Below are 23,234 nucleotides of genomic sequence, written 5' to 3'. Positions count from 1 at the left end.
CTACTAAGGAGACGACTGAAAGCACCCACCTAGTCTTTTCAGTTCAGCCCCCAGTGATCTTGGTCCTTCTGCTTTCTTGTGACCAATGGGAGTTTGGAATGGCTGGCACAGATGAGCTGGAAATCCAGCAGTGTCTAACATCCTCCTGATTTACACTGGTCCTGATAGCTGGCCTGCACCCTGCTGTAGTTGGTCGTTGTTAAAAGCCGGAGGTAAATGATGATGTCATTGTCAGCCATTGAGACTTGCTAGCTAAAACTGGGAAGTGATTTTTTAAAAAAATTCTCTGAACCCAGCCACTCCTGGTTAGATGGACTCTAAAGCACAGAGGGTGGCAGGCAGGTCCAGGCTTTGGAGTGTGGCATTCCTCCTAACTTGATGGTCTTTAGGTAGACTAATTTTTCTGAGCCTCTGCTATTCTACCTGTATGGCAGGGTAAGAGTAGCTGGCTCAAAGAGTAGTGAGACTTAAATGTTTATTTTACTTTATGTTAGAGACACAGTTTAAGCCTAAAAACACTTATTCTTTTTTCTGATTTTAAATATTTCAGGACCTGAGGAATCAAGTCAGGGGCACAAGGACATTTTGTAAAATGAGGAAGTCAAGGCCAGACCATGATGGCAACCTGGTCTCCCGCAGTCAAAGCCTGATTGGCTGGCCAGAGCCTCCTGAGTAGGCAGTCAAGCCAGGGAGGGGCTGGGCAGTGCCTGCTGCCCTGTTGTACTGGTTTTGTCCTTGAAGGTAGTCCCTCCTAGCTGAGAGTCAGAAATGATGTATCTCAAGGCGTTTCCTCTGGATACACACACTGAAAGCAGGGTTGAGCGGTGGCAGGACAGTCACCCTAGGTGGCTTTTCTGCAGTCCTGAGGCAAGTTTTTGTTGTTTCTGAGACAGGGCCTCACTCAGTTACCTAAGCTGGAGTGTGCAGTGGTGTGATCTCAGCTCACTGTAACCTCCACTTCCCTGGCTCGATATCCTCCCACCTCAGCCTCCCAAGGAGCTGGCAATACAGGCACATGCCGAGCAATTTTTCAGTTTTTCTTGCAGAGACAGGGTTTCACTATGTTGCCCAGACTAGTCTCGAATTCCTGGGCTCAAGTGATTCTCCCGCCCCAGCCTCCCAAAGTGCTAGGATTACAGATATGAGCAACTGTGCCCGCTGGCAAGTCTTGTTATACTTCATTCCCCTGGGTTACCTGCCTCTCTGCACTTGAGCTGCAGAAAGACCATGATAACACAGATGATAAGTGTGGCCACATACCATTTACTTCTCTGGGGCAGATAGACCAGTTTCACCATCTTTTTTATTGGATACAGAGCCATAAATTCTCTGATGCCCATGTGAGTCCTTTTAAATACATACACTCAGGTACATTCAGCAAAGGGCATCTTACGGGTGACAAGGAGCAAAGTGCTGGGATGGCGATGCCTGGGTGGGGCAGAGAAGTGTGGCCAGGGAAGGCCCCCTGGGGGCTGGAGGTACAGGCACCACTTCAGAAACAAAAGTAAAACCAAAAATTGCTCTCCACCCCTCTGCCTGTGCTTGGGGCTGGGGAAGCTACCCTCTCACACTTAGGCCCATTATAGCCTAGCTGTGTAGGAAGGTAGGGCCTAAGGGCCAGTTATGGAGGTTGCCCACCAGTGGTGCCCACTAGAACCAAGCCTGCTGGCATCAGCCACAAAGCAAGCCTGGGTCACCTCAGGCCTCTGCCCTGGATACAAGACCCTTGTCAGGGCAGAGCTGAGGCTGGCAAGCCCAAGGCCAAGCCTCCCTTGGGCCATGCTGGCAGTGGCAGAGGAGGCTTGGCCTCACGGTGGGGAGCCTGCCTGATTGTCAGGGCAGCCTTGGGACTGGCTGAGGTCCCAAGGGGTTGGGGAGGGAGTCGTTGCCTTAGCTGGCCCTGGTATTCTGATCTTTACCCAATCCTAAACCTTATCCTCAGGCAAGGGCTGCAGATGAACACACTTGTCCAGGAATACATACATACACACAATACACAGCAATATATACAGAAATGCAGGCTGGGCACAAGGCTGGGTGAGAAAGCATGGCCACTGGGTTGGAGAGAAGGGCCAGGCCCCCAGGGGAAGGAAGTTACACTCATCAGGGACTGACAGGCTGGGACAGGTCCCATGGGTTCGAGTTAACTTCTCTGGGCACTTGGGCCATACACCCACTCACCATCTCCTGTTTTTACCCCAAGTCCAACAGGAACTGGGACTTTGGCACCAATAGTCACTCTGGGAAGGCCTCCTTCAACTTAGCGCCTTAGAGGGATTGGGGCCCAGGTGACTCCCCACTGGTGGCCCCAAAGATAGGAGACCAGGAGTGGGGAAATAGGCAGGACCCAAAGGCAAGGGATGGAGCCAAACCTTGGAGTGGCAGGCCTTGGGAAGGAGGCCTTTTTTTTTTTTTTTTTTTTCTCTTTTGAGGCAATTCCTGAGGGGCTGGCTCAGACTCGAGTGTCACAGAACCAAGAAAACAGGAGCTGCCTTGATCCTTAGGTGGTCTCTCCTGGCTGGGGAAAGGCCGTGGTGCTGGGCTGGGCAGGCCACCCACTCTTTATTCCTGCAGGGATGCATATAAGTGCACCTTCATTTCCTGCCGGTGCTGTGGGGAAGCAGCCTGAATAAAGCATGAAGTACTTAAGCCAAGTACACCAACCTCCCAGGTAGGTACTGGGGCCAGACTGGATGGCAGGGTGTGGTAGGAACACCAAGTGGCCACCCCCACTGGGCCTCTACACATACCTGGGGCCCCTGGAGCAGGGCTGCTTGCTCTCAGATATTCCTTTCTTGCATCTTACTGGGTATGAGATGTGGAGGGATCCCGTTTGGGTGGGTAAAGATGGATGAAGTGCTTCTAGGGATAGCCAGGCCCTCTGTCCCTGTTCCCATCCTCAGCCCTAGCTGTATGGTCACCAAAAAAATCCATGCATAGAGCCTCCCAGCAAGCAAAAGCTCCCTACTCAGCAGCAGGGCTCATCCCCGAGGAGAGAACAAAAGAAGAGCGTCAAGGGGCTGGTGGGGCAGGGGCTGCAAAGCTGCCAGTGCTTGGGCATGCATGAAGGCTAGGGGGCACAAGTCTGTCAGCCCCAGGGTGCGTGTGCAATGGGATACTCTGACCTCTCATTCTTGCTGCAAAGGATTGGGCCTGCTCACACACATCCTTCACACACAGCCAGAACAGGGTGGAGGACTGAGGGGCTTTCCTGGAAATAGCCAAACCCATGGGAAGTGGACGTCCCCCCAGGCAGAAGGGTATCTTGTTCACCCCTCTGCCTCTAGTGCAGGTGGTGCTCAGTACTGTTGCACTAATGAATGAATGAGTGAGTGAAACTACAACTAGCATCTGTCCTTTCAGCACCACCTTTCTCCCACCCTAGCTCACTACCCATACACCCCAACCTCCTTTCTAGGGCTAATGCCAGGCATTCTAGTGTGTACCACCCAGAGAGAAGTTGCCTAGAGCCTTGTATTCAGGGATGGAAGGTCCCTGGGGCAGAGAAAATCCTTCAGTTGGGCAGGCTCAAGCCAAGCAGAGCATCCCTTTGTGCTTTGTCCAGGAGACAGGGAAGGCAGCACCTCTGGTTCTGGGGTCACAGGGAGCAGGAGCTACAGGGTGCAGTTGGCAAGGCAGGACCAAGAAATCCAAGGCAGCCAGGCCCTTAGTGGACCTCCACCTCCCTTCCAGGCCTCTGGAGGAGAGGAAAGAAAGCTGTGCTGCTTTTTCCTGACCCCTGAGGACAGGGCTGGTGCAGGGAGAAGCCAATGGAGCCAGCTGCTCTGGGGTAGGAGGCAAGCGGTGCCACACACAGCCAAGGCTTTGTGCAGGACTGGGCAGGGAGTTGCCAGCATGACACCCTTGGTATTTTAGGTTTTCAAAGGGCAGGGACAGAACGAGCCACAGGAGGAAAAGTCAGCAATGATAGCAAAAGCTGGGACAGAGCTAGGGAGTGACGCCATGGGAGCTGGGTGTGCTGCTGCGCCCATGGGATCCCAGCTCTGGAGGACTCTTTACAAGGTAACCTGGGGGTGGGTCTTCATGTCCAAGCCAGGTTGTGTAAGGAAGTTGGGTCCCTGGGAAGGACTGGGTAACGAGGGGACCCCATCCCCCGCCAGGACCAGCAGCCTAATGGCTAGGGCTGGGAGCTGATCCTATCTAGGAGAGAAAGAAACCCTAAGATAGATCTAGTTTAGATGTTCGAAAGAACTTTCCAAATGAAAGTTGGCAGGACCCCTGGCCTCTGAGCCACTATGGGAGTTCTGAGAGGAGGAACTGGGGAGACCTCAGCCTTTGGAGCCTTGGTTCTGAGACCTGATCCTTTGGGGATTGCAAAGGCCAGTGAAAAGTGAATCCTGTGGCTTCTAAGCCAAGTGGCTCCAGCTCAGGTCCAGCACTTCCCCTAGGCAGAAGACCCCAATGCAGCCCTCAGTCCACGGGGCCCGTGGAGACCGAGGAAGGGGGAGTGAGTCTATTGAGGATGCTCTTCCTCTTCCTTGGCCCCATGGGTCTGGCTCCCTGCCAAGGCCACATCTTCAAGCAAGCTAATTAGACAAGGAAGCAAAGCAAGCCACCCTCCTCCTGGCTTCCTCCACGGCCTCAGCACAGAGGGCGGCCCTGTGCCTCCCTCCCAGACAGCCTTGGTGACCCGAAGGCCATCGGGTTCCTGCCCAAGCACCTGATTAGAAGGAAATTCCTTAAGGACAGGAACTACTTCTCACTGTGACAGGGCTGCCTGGGGCTGGGACCTTGACCCTCTGGAGGGTCCCTCAGGAATGAATGTAGGTATAGAAACGTGCGCCTTTCAGCTTTGAATTTAGCTCTGGTGTGCGGTGGGGTATGAGGTTGGGAGGAGGGGTCCTGTCTTACAGCAATAAATAAGTTTTCTCCCCCTGGCAATCCCCCACCTTGGAAGGGTGGTCTCATCCTGGGGAGAAGTTCTGGGTGACTGTTTCCTTTCCAAACCCACCCCCACTACCCCACTGTACTGCTGCCCCCAGCTTTTGGCTGACCACGTGCCCAGGCCCCTGGGTCTGGCTGTGGTACCCCCAGGAAATGTGGATCCACAGCCTGGGCAGGCTGTCTGAAGGGGTGCCCCCAGAAGGCTGCAGCAAGGTTGAGGAGAAGAGCCCTCCTTGCCAAGTCTGAGCTGCCTTGTGGAGCCCCCATTGGCTTGGGGCCCCAGATGCTCCTGACCAGGAGGCTGGGCCTCAGGAAGGAGAGGCCAGCCAGAACAGCTGAGGAGCCACTGGGTGGTTATTGCAGATCCTCCAGGTGATGACACCAGGCGCTGGTGGTGACAGCTCCTCACTGGCTGTGCCAGAGGCTACTCCAGCCGGGGTAGGGTGGGGGTCGGAGGGCAGCTTCTGTCCAAGCCCCTGTACTGGGGAGGCAGTGCCCTGGGTCAGGCCTGTTGCTCTGCTGCTCCAGGAGGAGGACAGGAGACTTGACAGTCCCCCTCCAGAAGCCAGGGATAACACTCGGCCTCCAAAGGTCTAGTCCAAACCAGGGTCCCTCTGAGGTCCAAAGAGAGTGCCCTGGTGTGGGGCTGGCAGGGGCCCTGCCGCCCCCTACCCGGGTTAGCAGCCGCCTTCCACCTTGATGTGCAGAATCTTAGAGAAGCCGGGCCTCCGTCGCAGAGCCTGCGGACCGAACCCTGGGTTAGTTCTCCCTCCGTGCCAGGCAGGTCTCCCTCCTGCCACACTCACCCAGGTCACCAGCCCCAGTCTAGGGATGCCACTTGGGGTCTTGGACAGCCTCAGAGCTGACCCCTCACCTGGAGTTTTGTCACCATGTCCTCAAACAGCTTCTGGGCCTCAGGGCTGCTGGGCTCTTTGAAATAATCCGCAATCCCAATCTGGACCACAATGGACTTGAGGTTCCGGCAGATGCCTGAGAAAAGGTGAGCAAAGTAGGGGCGTGTTTGGCCTGGGCTGTGGAGCTGCCTCCTCTCCTCTCACTAATTAATGAAATCAGACAATCAGGTGCCAGCTACCGGGAACACGACAGAGGAGAGCAGACTCATGCCACCTGGGGGCTGGCGACCGGATGCGGGGAGAGGTAGATGGGGCTGAGGCACAGGAGAGGCTGCATTGGCCTCTGGGAGGGTGAGTGGGCAGCCACCAGCTGTCCAAAGCCTCTAGGAACTTCCCTGACACAGGGGGCAGCTATACCATGGTCTGGGCATTTGGGGATGAATGGCAAGGAACAGAGTGGCTGAGGTGGGGCTCGTGGATCCAGGCTGAAGCACAAAGGAGGGGGAGGTGGGGCAAATACTTGGGAACAGAGGGCTTCAGGGACTGGATATGGCGTGAAGTCGGGGGAGGTAGAGGAAGATCAGGCGACTGAGAAGGGCCTGGAGGTCATGATTCTGGAGGCTGAGCAGTTAGTTCTGGTGGTAAAGTCCAGGGTATCCCATGTGGCTGAAGGGGGAGGAAGGTCTTGGAAAGAGGGTCAAGGCACCTTAGCGCAGTTGGCATGGGGTCCTCTCAGGAGCCAAAGGGTCCTGGCTGGTGGTCTCCTTGGGCAGGAGCAGCCCACACTGGGTGCCAGGTCCTCAGTGCAGGTGGAGTAGTGACTGAGAGTGGAGTGGGTGGTTTGAGAAAGGTGTGGAAGCCAAGGAGGTATGATCTAGAGTCCAGGGAGAGAGGAGTCTTCACCCTGAGAACTGTCCTTGGGGGGGCTTCCACATATCATCTCATTTAATCCTCTCACCCATCCTAGAAAGTCAGCTTAGAAGATGGGAATACAGGACTCAGAGAGGTATAGTAACTTGCCCAACATCACTCAGCTAATAAGTAGCAGAGCCAGACCTGGGACCTAGGTCAGTCAGGCTCTAGAACCAGTGCTCTTAACCTGTCCCCCTGCCTCTGCCCTTGGCTGGAGACCCTGATCCATCTGCCCCAGTGATAGTTAGGCTACCTGCTGACAGGGCCCCGTGGCAGGTGATAGTCGTACCCTGCCCCTCATTCCCCCAGTGCTCACTGTTGAAGTGCAGTAGGGCCTTAGGGGTGACGGGAGTCGCCGTGAGCACCAGCATCTCCAGTCCCTTCAGGCCTTCCCGGCAGACCTCTGCTGCCACCTCCTGGGTGATCTCTGACACGTGGTCAAGCTCCAGGACCTGCAGCCGCATGCAGTTTCTCGCTAGGAAGAGGAAGAAGGGGGATCCTACTGACACACTCCCCAGGTCACCCCTGCAGCCAGCACCCTGGCTACCACCCTGCCACCTGCCACCACCCAGGCTGCAGCCCCAAGCCCCTGTGGGATTTCACAAGGCAGCACTGCACCCATGCCTGCTTCCCACTACCCACCACCCCAGTCCAAGGAAAGACTCACCGAGTGATGCCAGGCCCTGCACCCCACAGCCGGCACCCCCGACCCCCAGGGCCCGCAGGTGGGGCCAACAGCGACCAATCATCTGCAGGCAGCGGTTACTGAAGCGTGTGGGCTGCTGGCTAGAGAATGGGAAGGGGGAGCCGTCAGGGAAGTCTCTGGATGCTTGATAACCCAGCATGCTCCTCCTGTGGGACCCCTCCCTGACTCAGGCAAGCATTCCTCCAACAACCCAGTAGGTCAAGTCAGAGAACCAGGATCATCCCTGACTCCTCTGCCCTCATCTCATCCACCAAGTCCTGCAGATTCTGATTCCCAAGCACTATTTTTTTTTTTTTTTTTTGAGACAGGGTCTCAATCTGTCACCCAGGCTGGAGTGCAGTGGTGCAATTTCGGCTCACTGCAACCTCTGCCTCCTGGGTTCAAGCAATTCTCCTGCCTCAGCCTCCCGAGTAGACAGGACTACAGGCATGCACTACCATGCCCGGCTCATTTTTTTGTACTTTTAGTAGAGACAGGGTTTCACCATGTTGGCCAGGCTGGTCTCAAACTCCTGGCCTCAAGTGATCTGCTGCCTCGGCTTCCCAAAGTGCTGGGATTACAGGTGTGAGCCACTGCGCCCGGCCTTAAGTACTCTTGAACCCACAGTTCAGACCACCATTGGCACTCTCTGGGTTAGCACTAGTCTCCCTGCATCTCATCCTCCACACTGCAGATAGAGAGCCCCTCATTCCTACATCCACTCACTCCGCCATTCAGCAAGTGGTTATCAAGTCAACAACAACTGAGCTAGGCCCTGGGGGTACAGCGGTGACAACATAGACATGGTCTCTACCCTCAAAGAGTGGACAGTCTCTTTGGTGGCAGAAGTTGTGGGGGGCATAGAACATTAACAGTCTGATCTTAATCCCTTTCTTAAAATCTAAAATCCCGCCAAATAGCTTCCAATACTTTCTAGATAAAATGCAAAAAAACCTAAATTCCTTAGCAAGGCCCTTCCTGATTGCCCCAACTTTCCTTTCCATTCACACCAAATGCCATTTCCCTAAACACTTCAACCCTCAACATTTGCCCAGGCAACAAACATCTCTCTGGCATCTATTATGCATTTGGTACTAGGGATACAGAAATGGACATTCCTAGATTCTGCCTTGAGAACAACCCATCTGGTGGAGGAGATAGAAATATAAAGAAATTATTGCAAAGTAGGGCCGGGCGCGGTGGCTTATGCCTGTAATCCCAGCACTTTGGGAGGCCGAGGCGGGCAGATCACCTGAGGTCAGGAGTTCGAGATCAGGCTGGCCAACATGGTGAAAGCCCGTCTCTACTACAAATACAAAAATTAGCTGGGCATGGTGGCCCATGCCTGTAGTCCCAGCTACTTGGGAGGCTGAGGTAGGAGGATTGCCTGAACCTGGGAGGTGGAGGTTGCAGTAAGCTGAGATTGCACCACTGCACTCCAGCCTGGGCAACAGAGCAAGACTCTGTCTCAAAAACTAAATAAAAAAAAAAAAAGAAATTATTGCAAAGTAGATGACAGAGGGGTCAGGGCAACATGCAGTGGGGATTGAGGCAGGGGAGCAGTGACACACTCTACCCAGGGTGTTACAGAAGGCACACTGGATGACTGGGAGGAGCTGTCGCGTGGAGAGAGGCAAAATGTAGGGAGCAAAAGAGCCTGGTGTGTTAGAGGAACTCCAAACAGAGTGAGAAATGATTTCATAACCTGGATTCTCCAATGACCAGCTCTTTCATACACTGACCTCCCTGAACCACCTTTCATATGTCAAACAAAGCTGGTGGTTTTTAGCTGGTGTTTACTGAACAATTACTGTGGACCCTGCAGGCTTTGTGTACCTGATCTCATTTGGGCGAGCAACAGCCCTAAGGTCCATAGTTCCTAATACCACCTTTACTTTGCAGCTTGAGAAACTAAGACATGATTGAGATTGCCAAGGTGGCACTGCCAGTAAGCCAGGACATGACCCCAGGTCTGATTTTATCTATTTATTTATTTATTTATTAGACGGAGTTTCCATCTTGTTGCCCAGGCTGGAGTGCAATGGCACGATCTCGGCTCACTGCAACCTCTGCCTCCCAGGTTCAAGCGATTCTCCTGCCTTAGCCTCCCGAGTAGCTGGGATTACAGGCATGCACCACCACGCTCGGCTAATTTTGTATTTTTAGTAGAGACAGGGTGTCTCCATGTTGGTCAGGATGGTCTCGAACTCCAGACCTCAGGTGATCCGCCCGACTCAGCCTCTTAAAGTGCTGGGATTACAGGCGTGAGATACCGTGCTCGACCAACCAGGTCTGATTTTAAAGCCCTGCTCCTAATGCCTCAATGGACAGATTAATGTGTGTGGATCTGTCCTAACAGCTTGTGGAATGGGCTCAGATCTGCTAAGTCCTCAGCCCCAGACCAGGCCCAACCGTGTCCCCCCTCCTATCCCCCAAACCTGCCAGGGCTCACCAGGGGTGAAGTGGTGCCACTTGGAGGGAGACGATCTCTCTGCAGCCTGCGCCCAGGGCCCAAATGACCTCGTGGCCCACGGGGTCTGTGGCACTCCTGTGAAAAGACAAAGCTGCTAGTCAGGCAGCAGGGTGGCTTATACTGGTAATCCCAACACTTTGGGAGGTCAAGGCCGAGGTTGGGGATCGCCTGAGCCCAGGAGTTCCAGACTAGCTTGGGCAATACGGCGAGACCCCGTCTCCATTTAAAAAAGAAAAAAAGAAAGAAAATATACAAGACAAAGCTAAAGTCGCCCACAGTGGTGGCCTCTGCTCTTGCCAAGGCTTCCTTTCCTTCAGCCATAGAGCTCTTGGATCCCTTTGCTTGAGAACCCTGGGGGAGGCTATGCAGCGCCTAGGGATCCGGTAGGACCCTGGGCCTAGAGGGAACAGGCCATGCTTCTAGTCGGTTGACCCACCTGTACGTGACAGCCTGCAGGGCACGGCAGTAGCAGCTGGCCAGCCAGAGCGAGCGGTCGGTGAGGATGTTTGGACAGTGGGAGATGCGCAGGATCAGCAGGTTCCCCCCAGCTGCCTTCAGCAGGGACTCCAGCCCAGCTTCCAGGCAGCCCCTGGGGATGACCAAGAGGTCAGAGAGCTGGCAACCTCCTCCTCTGGGAAACATCCTTACTTAATTCCAGGTCTGTGGCCCAACAGCACCCACCACCCACCCATCGCAGGCCTCACCGGGTGCTCCGGGCATACTCCTCCTTGCTCTCCTTCTTTCCCCGCTGCCGGGGCTTCAAGTTCTGCAGCGTCAGAGAGTGGGCCTGGGTGCACCACTGAGCCAGCATTGCCAGGAACTGCGGGGGAGGGGAAGGGCATTTGGAGATGAAGGGGTCTGAACTTGGTTGGCTGGAGGTGGGCCAGCCCCAGGATAGAAGGCCCCATGAGAGCATTTCAGGGAAGCCAGGTTGGCATTACAGTGTTGTAAGGGTTGCAAGGACCAGACCTCAAGGGGCCAGATTCTACCCAGGGGGAAAGGTGGGTTCACACCAGGGCACAGAAGGCAGGCAGGGGCAGGTACCTTGGAGCAGACACGGGCATTCTCAAGCAGCACCCTTGTCCAGACTGCGGGGTGGCGGGCCACGAAGCGCCAGTCCCGGCAGACCTCGGCAGCATGCAGCAGTGTGCGCGTGTCCAGGTAGGTGAAGATGCAGAAGAGGGCAGCTCGCATCTTCAGGATCTCTGGGCTGATGACCTCATTGGAGCGTGAGGGGCTGACCCTCTCTGCTCGCCGACCCCGCCCACTGCCTCCCTCAGGGCGGGCTGCAGAATACCAGGGGTTCAAAAGTGAGTGTGGAGGGTCAAGGCTGGTGTGGGGATGTGTGTGGGGAGCTGGGGCAGGGTAGGATCTGCAGAGGAATGGACATGCTGTGGTACCAGGGCCTAGGGAGGAAGGAAAAGGGGCCTCTGCCTCCCTGTCCTTTGCGGTACCCCATCTCCAGTTTTACAAATTACAAAAAGGCATCCCTTGTGTAAACTTCCTTTTTAAGGTTATATATCATTCAAACTCACCCCCTACAAGAGGCAACACATCAGATTTGGAGAGTGAAAGGGGTTCGGGGGGCAGTGGTGCTGGAGTATAAACCAGGCCTCTGGAAACAGAAGGCAGGCATGGGGCTGCCCAGAAGATGGGGTGTGGCTACACCCCTGACCCTAGCCCTCTCACCTCCCAAACCACCCACATATGTGTGGTGCCTTCTGTGAATATGGTGGGGGGCCTCTCCCCCACTGCACCAGGGGCTTCAGAGTTTGGAGGCAACACTCAACTGTTCCCCTGTAAATGTTGATGAGCCTACCACGTGAATGGACCCCCCTGCCCCCTAGATGTGGCATCCTTGTGCAACAGACAATCTGAGCATACTTGTGCCACTGCAGCCCTGCCCTGTCACAAGAGTTCCTGCCCCAGGCTTGAAGGGCGCTATGTAGGAGGGGTGGGCAAGTCTGGGGAAAGGGGAGGGGGGTGCAGGAGCCCAGGAGATTCACTGCCTCAGACCTGTGTCCCCCTGCCCAGCCTTCCGGGACCTACCTGAGAGCCGGCAGCTGCTCAATGGCCCAGCCATAGCAGGCCCGGGGCGGGGCACATCCAACGGGCCCTCAGCCTCTGACTCAGTGGTTCGGGAGCCAACGTCGGAGACATCACCCTCTTCCCCCTCAGTGCTGTGTCGGCGGGGTCTGCGCTGCCAGTTCTGGATGGCCTGGCGCCGCAGGCCTGAGCTGCGAGGGGGCTGGGACCGCTCTGAGCCCCCGTTGGCAGCCTGGGCCCGTGTGCCCAAGCCCCCAGGGCCACTGTCCTCAGGGGCCCCCTCCTCTGGCCTGGGCAGCTCCAGACTGTCACTGTCATAGCAGCCTGAGCTCTGGGATGCGGCTGGCACACGGCTGGAGGCCCTGGGGCAGGGTGGACCACACAGTAAGGGGTAAGAGGCACCAGGCCTACCCAAACTCCCCATCCTGCCCCTACCATCAGCTGAGGGCAACCCACCCGCCCTGCTTTCCAAAAGCCCCCTCTGGGTGTGGAAAGGCAGACATACGTGACCCAGGGAGGGTAGGGGCAGGAGGGTGACACAAGCCCCAGACAGGCCAGCGGATCCTTCCAGGGTGAGGGTGGGCTGCATGGGGTGGGCTGGGCCCAAGGCTTACCCTGTGCTGGGAGAGGAGCCATGCCGTGACACTGCATATGTGTTAGGCACGGCCGGGCCCACGTGGTGTTCTCGCTGTGGGCCCCCAGAGCAGGAGGTAAAGGAGAGGGGCGGAGGAGGCAAGAGGATGAGCAGGAATAGCAGGGGAAACAGGGCAAAAGATGGAGAGGAGATGGGGGAGAGGAGAGAGAAGGGAAAATAGTTGGGAAAGATGGACAAATGGACAGATAGACAGCCCAGAGAGGCAGGCTTACCAGCCCCTCCCCACACCCACACAACACCCCGGACCCCAGCTTGTGGCTCCTGGACTCTCATTTGCAGGGATGGGCAGAGATAGCCCCCGAGGGCTGGGGCCACTGAATCACATCTCACTACAGCCTCGGGGGCTGGCACTGGCACTCCTGCCCAATCAAAGGGGCTCCCCTGTTCCTGGCATCTGCTGGTGGGGTAAAAGCCAAAGAAGGGGCGAATGCGGCATCATGGGGGAGATGTCCAGCCACGTGAAAGGTGAGGTTGTGGGGGGCCAGGTGTGCAGGTAGAGGAGGGAAGGCAGGTGGGCACTCACCATTCTGCCTGGGCCCCGGGCATTGGGGCCAGCACCACCGCCCCCACCTCCACGGCCCAGGCTGGCGCTGGGCGTGCTGCCACAGCTGCTGCTGATGACCTGCAGCTGCCGCTCGGCACGGTCAGCCCGCTCAAGGAGCTCCTCAATGAACTGCTGCAGCCGCAGCTTGGCGCTGGCCTCCCGCGCCGCCGTCTCCTTCAGGAACTGGTCGATCTGCACCACCTCCCTGGGCCCAGAGCAGTCTCTTACCCCAGGGCCTCAGCCTGCCTGCCCACCCACCCTCTGGAGAAGAGCCTGGCCAGTGCGGGGAGACACTGGCACAGCTGCCTGCGGTGTCTGCTTATGGTCACATGGGTTCCTGCAGAACAGGCCTAGCACACGGCCCCGCACGATGACACATACAGAAATGCATGCATGCACTCCGAGCCACACACTCACACCCCACCCACCTGGCCCCAGACCCTGCTCTCCACAGAAATACTGCACACCCTGCTCTCCACAGAAATAATCAGACATACTCAGTCCCACACAACCCCAGGCATACATACATCCCCACACACGTACCCCATATACATCCATATGCCATAACCAGACACATCTCTCTCATACAGAAACACAGACATGTTCAGTCACATGTGCATGTCCTTCAATACCCGGCATCCCAACACAGAACACTCCTAGGCACACACTTAGAGCCACCAGCCATGTCACATATCCCCACACAGAGGCTCATTACACAGCCCCAGGCACAGCCTCACACATTCATGTTTGTGTAGTCACATCATGTTCCAGCTTGGGCATGTGCTTACGTGTGAGACACGCAAAGAACCATTGAGGCACAGTACCACCGACACAGTCAAACATACTTGCAGGAACCTTCAAAAATACACACTAAGTCACATCAACCCACAGAGGAATACACTGAAATGTGGAAGCATACTGATAGTTTGCACCAACTTGTAGGAGCTGCGTGAACACATGGCACACTTAGAATCACATGCATACTTACTCCCAAATGCATTCCAGGTTGTTTGTGCATCCATTCAACATTTATTGAACACCCTCTAGGTGCCAGGCACTGTTCTAGGTATTGGGGAAATAGCAGTGAACAACTCCTGTCTTTATGGAGTTTATATGACAATGGGGACACATAAATAACATCTATATACAAATGCTCCTTGGCTTACAATGGGGATACATCCCCCTCAGCCCATTGTAAGTTGAAAATATCATCAGTCAAAAATGCATTTAATGCACTTAACCTACCGAACATCAGTGTTTAGCCTGGCTTGCCTTAAATGTGCTCAGAGCACTTATATTAGCCTACAGTTGGACAAAGTCACTCAACACAAAGTCTATTTTATAAAAAAAAGTGTTGATCTCATGTAATTTGTTGAATACTGTACTGAAAAAAAACAGTATGGTTGTACATACTGTTTTTCATTTTCATACAGTACAGTTTCTACTGACTGCATGATGCTTTTGTAGCATCGGAAAATCAAAAAATTGTGTCAAACCATTGTAAGTCAGGGGCCATCTGTAGTTCATAATTCTACATTTAAAGACCAGAGAAATGAACAAGATTGAGACAGATAGAAGGAATCCCAAGAGTGTCCCGGAAGCCAAGTGAAGAAGGCATGTCAGGGATCAGCTATGTCAAATGCCACCAATGGGCCAAGTAAGACGATGGCTAGGCCTTAGCAACAGGAAGGTCGCTGGTGACATGGGGACCCTGGTAGAGGTGGAAACCCGATCAGCCTGGGTTCAAGAGAGAAAGTGAGGAAAGAAATTGGAGACAAGAAGTATAAACAAATACAAGGAGTTTTCTGTAAGGAGGAGAGAAAAGGGGCAGTAGCTTAAGGGGAAGGGGGTTATGGCAGATGGGAGAAATGACATGTCTGTATGCTTTTAGAAATATGCAGAAACAAAAAATCGGATGATGGAAAAGGAGAGGGGAGAGTTGAGCTATATCTTTGGCTAGGCAAAAGAGAAGAGGATCTGGTGCCAAAATGCAGGGGTTGGCTTGTCTAGGACAGAGAACGAGAAAGGCAGACTTCACAAAGAGGCACAGGGTCACACTGCCATGTCCTCACAGTACCACATATCATCATGACACTCTTGGCCCCACATACATGCTCCTGGCCACGGATCCTCTATTACAAAGCCATGGCCACATACAGACACACTCAGGCACGCCCACGGTGGTGGTGGTGGCTCAGTGACCCGCACAAGCACAACCACTCACAGGGCCCCGAGGGTCTACTCACTGCTGCTTGCGGCTCAGCTCCTGTTCCTTGTGCACCAGGTCCTGCTTGAGTGAGGCCAGCAGCTCTACGCTCACGTCCACCTGGCGGGAGAGCTCAGACGCGCGCTCCTCCAGCTCCTCCTTCTCGCGCCCGAGCCTCGCACTCTCCTGCCGCGCAGTCTCCAGTTCGGCCGCCTTGCGCTCCAGCTCGGCCTGCAGCCGGCCCACCTGGCCCGCGATCTTCTGCTCCACCTCCTCGCTCAGCCGCTCCAGCCGCCGGTCCACCTCCAGCTTCTCCAGCGCGCGGATCTTGAGGCGCGCCAGGCCCTCTTCGTAGGCCACATCAGCGGGTGAGGGGGACGCGGGCGAAGCGGAGGCAGGCCCGGGGCAAGGGCCGGGGACGGGGCCAGGCGGCGGCGTCGAGCACGCCGAGGACGCCACGGACTTGCGGGCGAACAGCTCCCCCAGCGGGATCTCGATCTCGCGCAGCGCATAGCGCGCTGCGGCGGCGGGCACAAGGCCCGGCTCGGCCAACTCCTCACAGGGCAGGCTAGCGGGCACCAGGTCGCCGGGGAAGTGGGCGAGGGGAGCGTGGTGATGGTGGTGGTGCAGCAGGTGCGGCGCCGCAGGCGACGGCCCGGCCGCCTGCTCCTTGCCCTGGAAGGAAGTGCTCTCGAAGACCTCTCGCCGGGCGCCGGGCACGGCCAGCAGGGCGGCGGGCTCGGGAGCCAGCGGGAAGCCCGAGGCGGCGGCGGCGGCGGCCGCGGCGGCGGCGGCGCCGTCGCAGATGCTGTTGGTCTTGGAGAGGATGTAGAGCGTCTCGTAGGTGTGGCTGTACTCCAGGTGCGCGCGCAGCGACGACAGGCTCCGGAAGCGCTTGTGCTCCCCGCAGCGGGGGCAGCGGTACGGCAGGTCCAGCGAGGCCATGGCCCCGCCGCCCCCGCGGCACGCGGGCTCCACCGCGGCCGCCCCGCCGGTCAGCCGGGCGCGCTCATGGGGGACCGCGGGCGAGGCCCCCTGCGGGGTCAGGAAGGCTCAGGGCGCCCGCGGCCTGGGGCGAGGAGGCTGGAAGAGACGCGATGAGTCTTAGGAAGAGGGTATCGCTGCTCCCACCCTGGCTCCCAGCCCGGAGCCCTCATCCCCCAGCCATGAGGAAATCAGCATTGAGGGGCAAGGGGAGACCTCCCAGAGGAGGCTGGCCTGCTCTGGCACCTGTGCGAGGGCCTGTATGTGTGCAAGAGAGAGCGAGAGAATGAGATAATCTGTTTTTAAAGGGGCAGGCGCGTAATCACTTTTATTTATAATGGTTCCAACCTGGAAACGACCCAAGTGCCCATCAATGGTAGAACGGTTAAACTGTAGCATATTCATGATGGAATCTACCCAGGAATAAGAAAAGAAACTATTGGTACACAGTGACATGGATGAGTCCATCCAATATTATGTTGCATGAAAGAAGCCAGACCAAAGAGTGCATGCTGTAGAATTCCAGAGAGATGGAGTTCAAGAACAGACACAATTGATGATGAAGTCGGCAGAGAGGTCCCCAGCTGGGGGCTACATGGACTAGGAAGGGGCAGGAGGCAGCTTTATGTGATGCGGAGAATGTTCTCTATCTGCTTTGAGTGGTGGTTATACAGTTGTGTACATATTTAAACAATCATCAAGCTGTATACTTAAAATGAGTGTAAAAATCCTTGGAAAGAACATGCATGCTTATTTTCATTTTTTGCAGACTGCACCCCCACACAGGCTGGAACTATTGGTACCACGTTGCAGTGACCAAGACATCACTCTACCTAATGACATCGCATGTGTCACTGTTTGTTCTGTCCCGACTTCTGCACCACATCCTCCTATCCCTACTACTCCAGGCCCTTAGGTCTTTTTCTCAGACCTAGAAAAGGTGAGGTAGGCTTCCAGTAAGTGTCCCTGCCCTGCCTTTACCCCAAGGGCTTTATTATCCATCCTCCCCACACCCCTTTTGGCACAAGGTCCCTCCATCCCCCCACCAATTCTGGCATCCCAACCCTCCTCACTGTCAACTCCTGCTGCCCCTCCATCTCTGGCTTCTTGTCACTCTTCTCCTACCTTGTGGGGTCTCCATCCCATTCCTCACTGCCATCCTCTTCCTAACTGCCTGCAATAGGGCTTCCACTGCCCTGTGATCAAGGTCACAGACCACCTGCTGATCAGACAAGCCAGTTGTCATCAAGGGTCTTCACCTACTTAGTCCCATGGCCGATACTGTTGACCCCTCCATCTTCACAGCTGCCATGAGCTTTCCTGTCTGGATTTTCCCCTGGGTTCTGCAACTTCCTGTTCTTGCTGCCTTCCTAAACGTCCTCATTCCCTGAGGTCTGCCTCTGGAGCCCTCCATCTCTATTCTCCCCCTAGGAAGGCAGTCAGCTTCCCTCACACAGGTTTACTCGCACCTGTAAGCTCTACTTCTCCATCCTGACCTGCCGCATAGTTGTGTTGCCTTCTGGCATTTCCACAGGATGTATGGGTGGATGTCTGTTCCTTTTGCCAGCCCAGCATCCAGTCCTCCTCCTGGTAACAGCACCCTGCTTTGACCATAGGGAACCATCCTTCCCCACTTTCTCAGTCCACATGGTCTTGGGGATATGACATAGACCTGGCAAATCAGTTGTGGGGTAAACATAGAGCACCAAAGTTGAGCCAGTGAGCCCCAGGACTGTTCTGGAATGACTGAGGGAAAGCATTGTCTTTGGGATCAGGTTTCTAAGCTGATGGAGAAGGCCAGAGCTGCTGGTGCCATCCTTTCTCCTTTTGGGAGGAGACACCTGGGAATGAAGCCAACCCAAAGAAGCAAAACTTAGATGGAGAAACACATTCCTCACAGACACTGTTTGAGAGCCTGGCCTGTTCAGTTACACAAGCCAATCAATTCTGCACTCCCCCCCGCCCCCAACTTCTTTTTTTTGAGATGGAGTCTCACTCTTTCACCCGGGCTGGAGTGCAGTGGTGCAGTCTCGGCTCACTACAACCTCCCCCTCTGAAGTTCAAGCGATTCTCCTGCCTCAGCCTCCCGAGTAGCTGGGACTACAGGCATGTGCCACCACGCCCAGCTAATTGTTGTATTTTTAGTAGAGACAGGATTTCACCATGGTGGCCAGGCTACTCTCAAACTCCTGACCTCAAGTGATCCACCTACCTCAGCCTTTGAAAGTGTTGGGATTACAGGTGTGAGCCACTGCACCTAGCCCCTATTTCCCTTTTTTGCTTAAGCTAGTTACAGTTGGATCTGTGTTACTTGCACCCAGAAAATATCCTAACCAAGAAATTAGAATCAGAGATGGAAATTTTTAATAGATCCACAAAAGAAATTAGCTGAACTAAGGAGGGGGGCATAAGCTGGCACTACTTCCCCCATTCCCCACTCACAGGTTGGTGAACAGAGCAGCAGCAAAGCAGATGATTAAACTGTCTCCCACCATCCCTGGAGCTCAGGCCATGTACCTACCATGGCTGGAACATTAGGGGATTTGTAGAAAAATGTCAGGATGTTGGGAGTGTCTTTCCAATGGCCTCAGTAAGGTCCAACAAGCAAGAGACACACTCTGGTTGAAAGGAGCCCATCTGAAAGCAGAGAGGAAGAAAATTTGGGCTTGCCCAGAGAGGCCCTTTCTGCCTGCAGCCAGTAATTCAATATGGCTGAGAGTCAGATAATTAAGAGCCAGTTCTTTGCTTCAAGCTAAAGTCAGCTCAAGCGAAGACAAAGAGGCTGGGAACTAAGAGGGAGATAAGCCTGGGGCCTGACAGGTACTCAACTCCTTGGGCCCTGCTGAACCCTTCCTGCTGTGCCCTCCCAGCTGGACAGAAGCTTCCATTATAAGCAGCCTTCCATTGGGATGCAGCTTCAGTGAGAAGGGGCAGATGACCTTCTGCCTCCCTCCCCAAACTTGGAGTTTGCTTTGCCCTGTGGCAGAGGCCCAGCTAGAGGCTGCAGAACCAAGGGCTCCTGGGATGGGCAGAACACTGGGGCCTGTTGCTAAGAGATAACCCCTCCCCTCCTTCTACACCACCACCAGGGACTTCATTCAAGAATCGTAACTTTCATAGAGGTCTCTAGCTTTGGTTAATAGCTCTGGGGATAACCAAATGCAAACTGACTGAAAAGCCTCCCAGGGATTAAGGGGATTGTATTGCCTGAAAGCCCCCACAAACCAAAGGATTGCTCAGCCCCTATGGTTGCCCTGAACCTCCCCAAACATGCACCCTTCAATGCCCCTCTCACAGAGACAGCAAAATCAGAGCAGTTAGATTGGTGTACCAGGGAACCTCTTCCTCACCATTCAGTCAAGCATGTGGACCACGGTCCAGGTTTTTTTCCTCACCCCCCTCTTCAACTAGGAGGGTTTTTCTTCTTTCAGCTATACAGTTTTCTCTCCATCATTGTAGTTGGGCCTTAAATGGAAAGACCATGAGCTTAGTACCTAACCAAACAAACAGCCCCTTGCCATTGCCAAGATGTTGAATTGGGGATAGATGTGGTAACTGGGTGAAAACTTGGAATGTCTCCTCCCAGAAGTGGGATAACTGTGCTTTAAGTTTGGTGAGGGATAGTTGCATTATGATAAACAGGAAAATATTTTTTAAAATTACACAGTAAAGGGGGTCTGTGTCGATCTTTGACATCTAAGAAGTGAAATACAGTGGACTTTTATTGTTTTTGCTGCCCGGCTCTAGTCCCTCTTTATTGTGAATTGATCCCCAATTTTCCCTTTGAGAACCATTGCCTGCACTTTGAATAGATTTGGGTAGGGCTGACAGCTTCCACTGGCTCCCAGGGAACACACATGACCTCAGTCTGTTCCATTAGAATCACAGTGGTCAGGTCAGTAATGGACTCATTTCTCAATCTGGGCCGATACAGTCACTTCGGGAGCTGTGCTCAGTTGGTAGGCTGTGAGCCTGGAGCCTCTTGTGGCCATTTTTGCCCTCTCTTTGAGACAAAAGTAAAGGACCCCTGATGATATTTGAGCATCCACATCCAGATGTGCCTGAAGCTCTAACCCAGGACTTGACCATTGAGAAGGGCTGCAAATGTTTTTGTAGCTTTTATCATTTGGGTCGGTTGCCAGTCTCTAGTAATGAGACTCCAGACTAACACAATGGCCCACAGTGTCAAAAACAAATCCCAGACTTCTCCTCACCTACTACCCAGCACCCCTGTTTCCTTTGGTGTTACTGTCCTCCCAGCCACAGCACTGGCCATCTTGATTTTTCTCTCTGCTAACCATCAAGACCTACTGGTTTTTCCTTCCAAGTGCTTTCAACCCAACTGTTCTTTTCTCATGCTTTGTACTCTTCCAGGCCACAGCCTCATCACATCTAGACTGCTGGCCCAGCCTTCAGTCCCGCAGCTCCATTCCATCTGTAAAGGCATCGGATTCCTCTGCTCAGACTCCTTCAAGGGCACCCCCATCCACTACCAACTGCAGCCAAACTCCTTAGCTTCACGATCTGGCCCCTGTGCTCTTGCCAATTTGAAACTGGAAAGTGGCCTGGCTGTTTCACTTGCATGTCCTTGATTGTGATGGCTGGACAGTTTTTCACACATACACTGGCCATTTCTATCTCTTCGGTAACTTGCCTGTGCACTACTTTGCTCATTTTCATACTGAACATTCATATTTTCTTATCGATTTACAAAAGCTTTTAATATTATTGATCCTGTGTCATTTATATACCTCAAATATTTTTCTCAAGTGTGTTGATTGGCTTTTACTTTTGTTTATGGTCTTTATTGATATACTAGAGTTTTAAATTATGCCGCCGTAAAATCGGATTTTGTTATTATGCTTAGGAAATCTCTCCCTACCCAGAGATTATAAACAGTTACATATGTTTTCTTTCGATACTTGTGATTTCCTTTTTTTAAAATTCCAGAATATTTTTTAGAATTAAGGGCTTTAAACAAATAGCCCTAATACCATAGACTGACAATGACTTGGTAGTATTAAATACTTTAGGCTGTATGATTTCCTTTTTCCTTTTGGATTTTTTTTTTTTTTTTTTTTTTTTTAGAAACAGGGTCTCACTATGTTGCCCAGGCCGGTCAGAAAGTGCTAGGCTCAAATGATCCACCCACCTCAACCTCCCGAAGTGCTGGGATTATAGGCCTGAACCATTGCATCTGGCCTACATTTGGATTTTTTTTTTCTTTTTTTTTATTGGAAACGGAGTCTCGCTCTGTCGCCCAGGCTGGAGTACAATGGTGCGATCTCAGCTCACTGCAGTCACTGCAATCTCTGCCTCCCGGGTTCACGCCATTCTCCTGCCTCAGCCTCCTGAGTAGCTGGGACTACAGGCGCCTGCCACCATGCCCGGCTAATTTTTTGTATTTTTAGTAGAGACAGGGTTTCACTGTGTTAGCCAGGATGGTCTCGATCTCCTGACCTCGTGATCTGCCTGCCTCAGCCTCCCAAAGTGCTGGGATTACAGGCATGAGCCACCGCGCCTGGCCCTTTTTTTTAAGACAGAGTTTCACTTTGTCGCCCAGGTTAGAGTACAGTGGTGTGGCGATCTTGGCTCACTGCAACCTCCACCTCCTGGGTTCAAGTGATTCTCCTGCCTCAGCCTCCCAAGTAGCTGGGATTGCAAGCACCCACCACCACACGTGGCTAATTTTTGTATTTTTAGTAGAGACAGCGTTTCACCATGTTGGCCAGGCTGGTCTTGAACTCTTGACCTCAGGTGATCTGCCCACCTTGGCCTGCCAAAGTGCTGGGATTACAAGTGTGAGCCACCACGCCTGGCCCATTTGCATTTTATAACCCAGCTAGAAATTTTTGGTGTGCATGGTGTGATAGGAATTTTTAAAAACCAACTTTCCATTATAGACATTTTCACACATGTTCAAAAATAGAGAGAGTATTATGATGAACTCCTAGGTACCCATCATCCAGCTTCAAGAATTCTCAACTCATGGCCAATTATTTTTCATCTGCACACTACTTCCCTGCGTCACACTTGCCCTGTCCCCACTATTGGATAATTTTGAGCAAATCCTAAATATCGTATTATTTCATCCATAAATACCTTAGTATATGTGAGACAAGCCTTAACTTTCTTTTTTCTTTTGGACAGAGTTTTGCTGTGTCTCTCAGGCTGGAGTGAAGTGGCGCAATCTTGGCTTACTGCAACCTCCACGCCCTGGGTTCAAGTGATTCTCCCGCCTCAGCCTCCTGAGTAGCTGGGATTACAGGCGTATGCCACCAGGCCCAGCTAATTTTTGTATTTTTAGTAGAGGGGGGTTTCACCATGTTGGCCAGGCTGGTCTTGAACTCTTGACCTCAGGTGATCCACTTGCCTCTGCCTCCCAAAGTGCTAGGATTACAGGCGTGAGCCACCACACCTGGCCAAGACTTAACTTTCTTTTTTTTAAAAAAATGATATGTAGTAGGCTAGGTGTGGTGGCTCACGTCTGTAATCCCAGCCCTTTGGGAGGCCGAGGTGGGTGGATCACCTGAGGTCAGGAGTTCGAGACCATCCTGGCCAACAGGGTGAAACCCCCTCTCTACTAAAAATACAAAAATTAGACGGGCATGGTGGCAGGTGGCTGTAATCCCAGCTACTCAGGAGGCTGAGGCAGCATAATCACTTAAACCCGGGAGGTAGAGGTTGCAATGAGCCATTCCGCCATTGCACTCCAGCCTGGGCAACAAGAGCAAAACTCCATCTCAAAGAAAGACAAAAAAATGGTGTGTAGTAATTGTTTCAACATCACCATCCTTTAGGTATATTAAAACCCAAAATGTAGCCTTGAGAAGTAAATCCAAAACATGGTTCTTTGAAAAGACCAGCAAAATAAACAGCTCTCTGGCAAATCTATTCAGAGAGAGAGAGAGAGAGAGAGAGAGAGAGAGAGAGAGAGAGAATGCATTTATATATAACACATGGGGGAAAA

The 23,234-nt window shown here is 53.5% G+C and overlaps 1 protein-coding gene across 3 annotated transcripts in view; it reads right to left on the bottom strand.

Moving 5' to 3' along the window:
• Positions 1-1,283: 1,283 nt before the first annotated feature.
• FBXO41 (F-box protein 41) overlaps positions 1,284-23,234 on the bottom strand; it is a 29,768-nt gene continuing 7,817 nt past the window's right edge. For 2 of the 3 annotated variants that reach the window (XM_034953386.3, XM_034953385.3), the window contains 14 exons: positions 19,615-19,729; positions 18,786-18,901; positions 15,321-16,363; positions 13,054-13,279; positions 12,490-12,563; positions 11,879-12,237; positions 10,874-11,115; positions 10,534-10,649; positions 10,266-10,418; positions 9,809-9,904; positions 7,339-7,457; positions 6,988-7,146; positions 5,780-5,895; positions 1,284-5,645 (listed from right to left, as the gene is read on the bottom strand). In XM_034953386.3, the coding sequence (XP_034809277.1) occupies positions 5,583-5,645; positions 5,780-5,895; positions 6,988-7,146; positions 7,339-7,457; positions 9,809-9,904; positions 10,266-10,418; positions 10,534-10,649; positions 10,874-11,115; positions 11,879-12,237; positions 12,490-12,563; positions 13,054-13,279; positions 15,321-16,225 (2,628 nt within the window). In that variant the 5' untranslated portion in view covers positions 16,226-16,363; positions 18,786-18,901; positions 19,615-19,729 and the 3' untranslated portion in view covers positions 1,284-5,582. The remainder of the gene's footprint in view (positions 5,646-5,779; positions 5,896-6,987; positions 7,147-7,338; positions 7,458-9,808; positions 9,905-10,265; positions 10,419-10,533; positions 10,650-10,873; positions 11,116-11,878; positions 12,238-12,489; positions 12,564-13,053; positions 13,280-15,320; positions 16,364-18,785; positions 18,902-19,614; positions 19,730-23,234) is intronic. The other variant, XM_003808208.5, reaches the window with a different exon arrangement.

The sequence above is a fragment of the Pan paniscus genome, chromosome 12 (genome assembly GCF_029289425.2).
Source record: "Pan paniscus chromosome 12, NHGRI_mPanPan1-v2.0_pri, whole genome shotgun sequence".
Taxonomy (NCBI): Eukaryota; Metazoa; Chordata; class Mammalia; order Primates; family Hominidae; genus Pan; species Pan paniscus.
The sequence above is the reverse complement of the archived record's forward strand: the minus strand, read 5'-3'. Positions and strand labels throughout refer to the sequence as shown.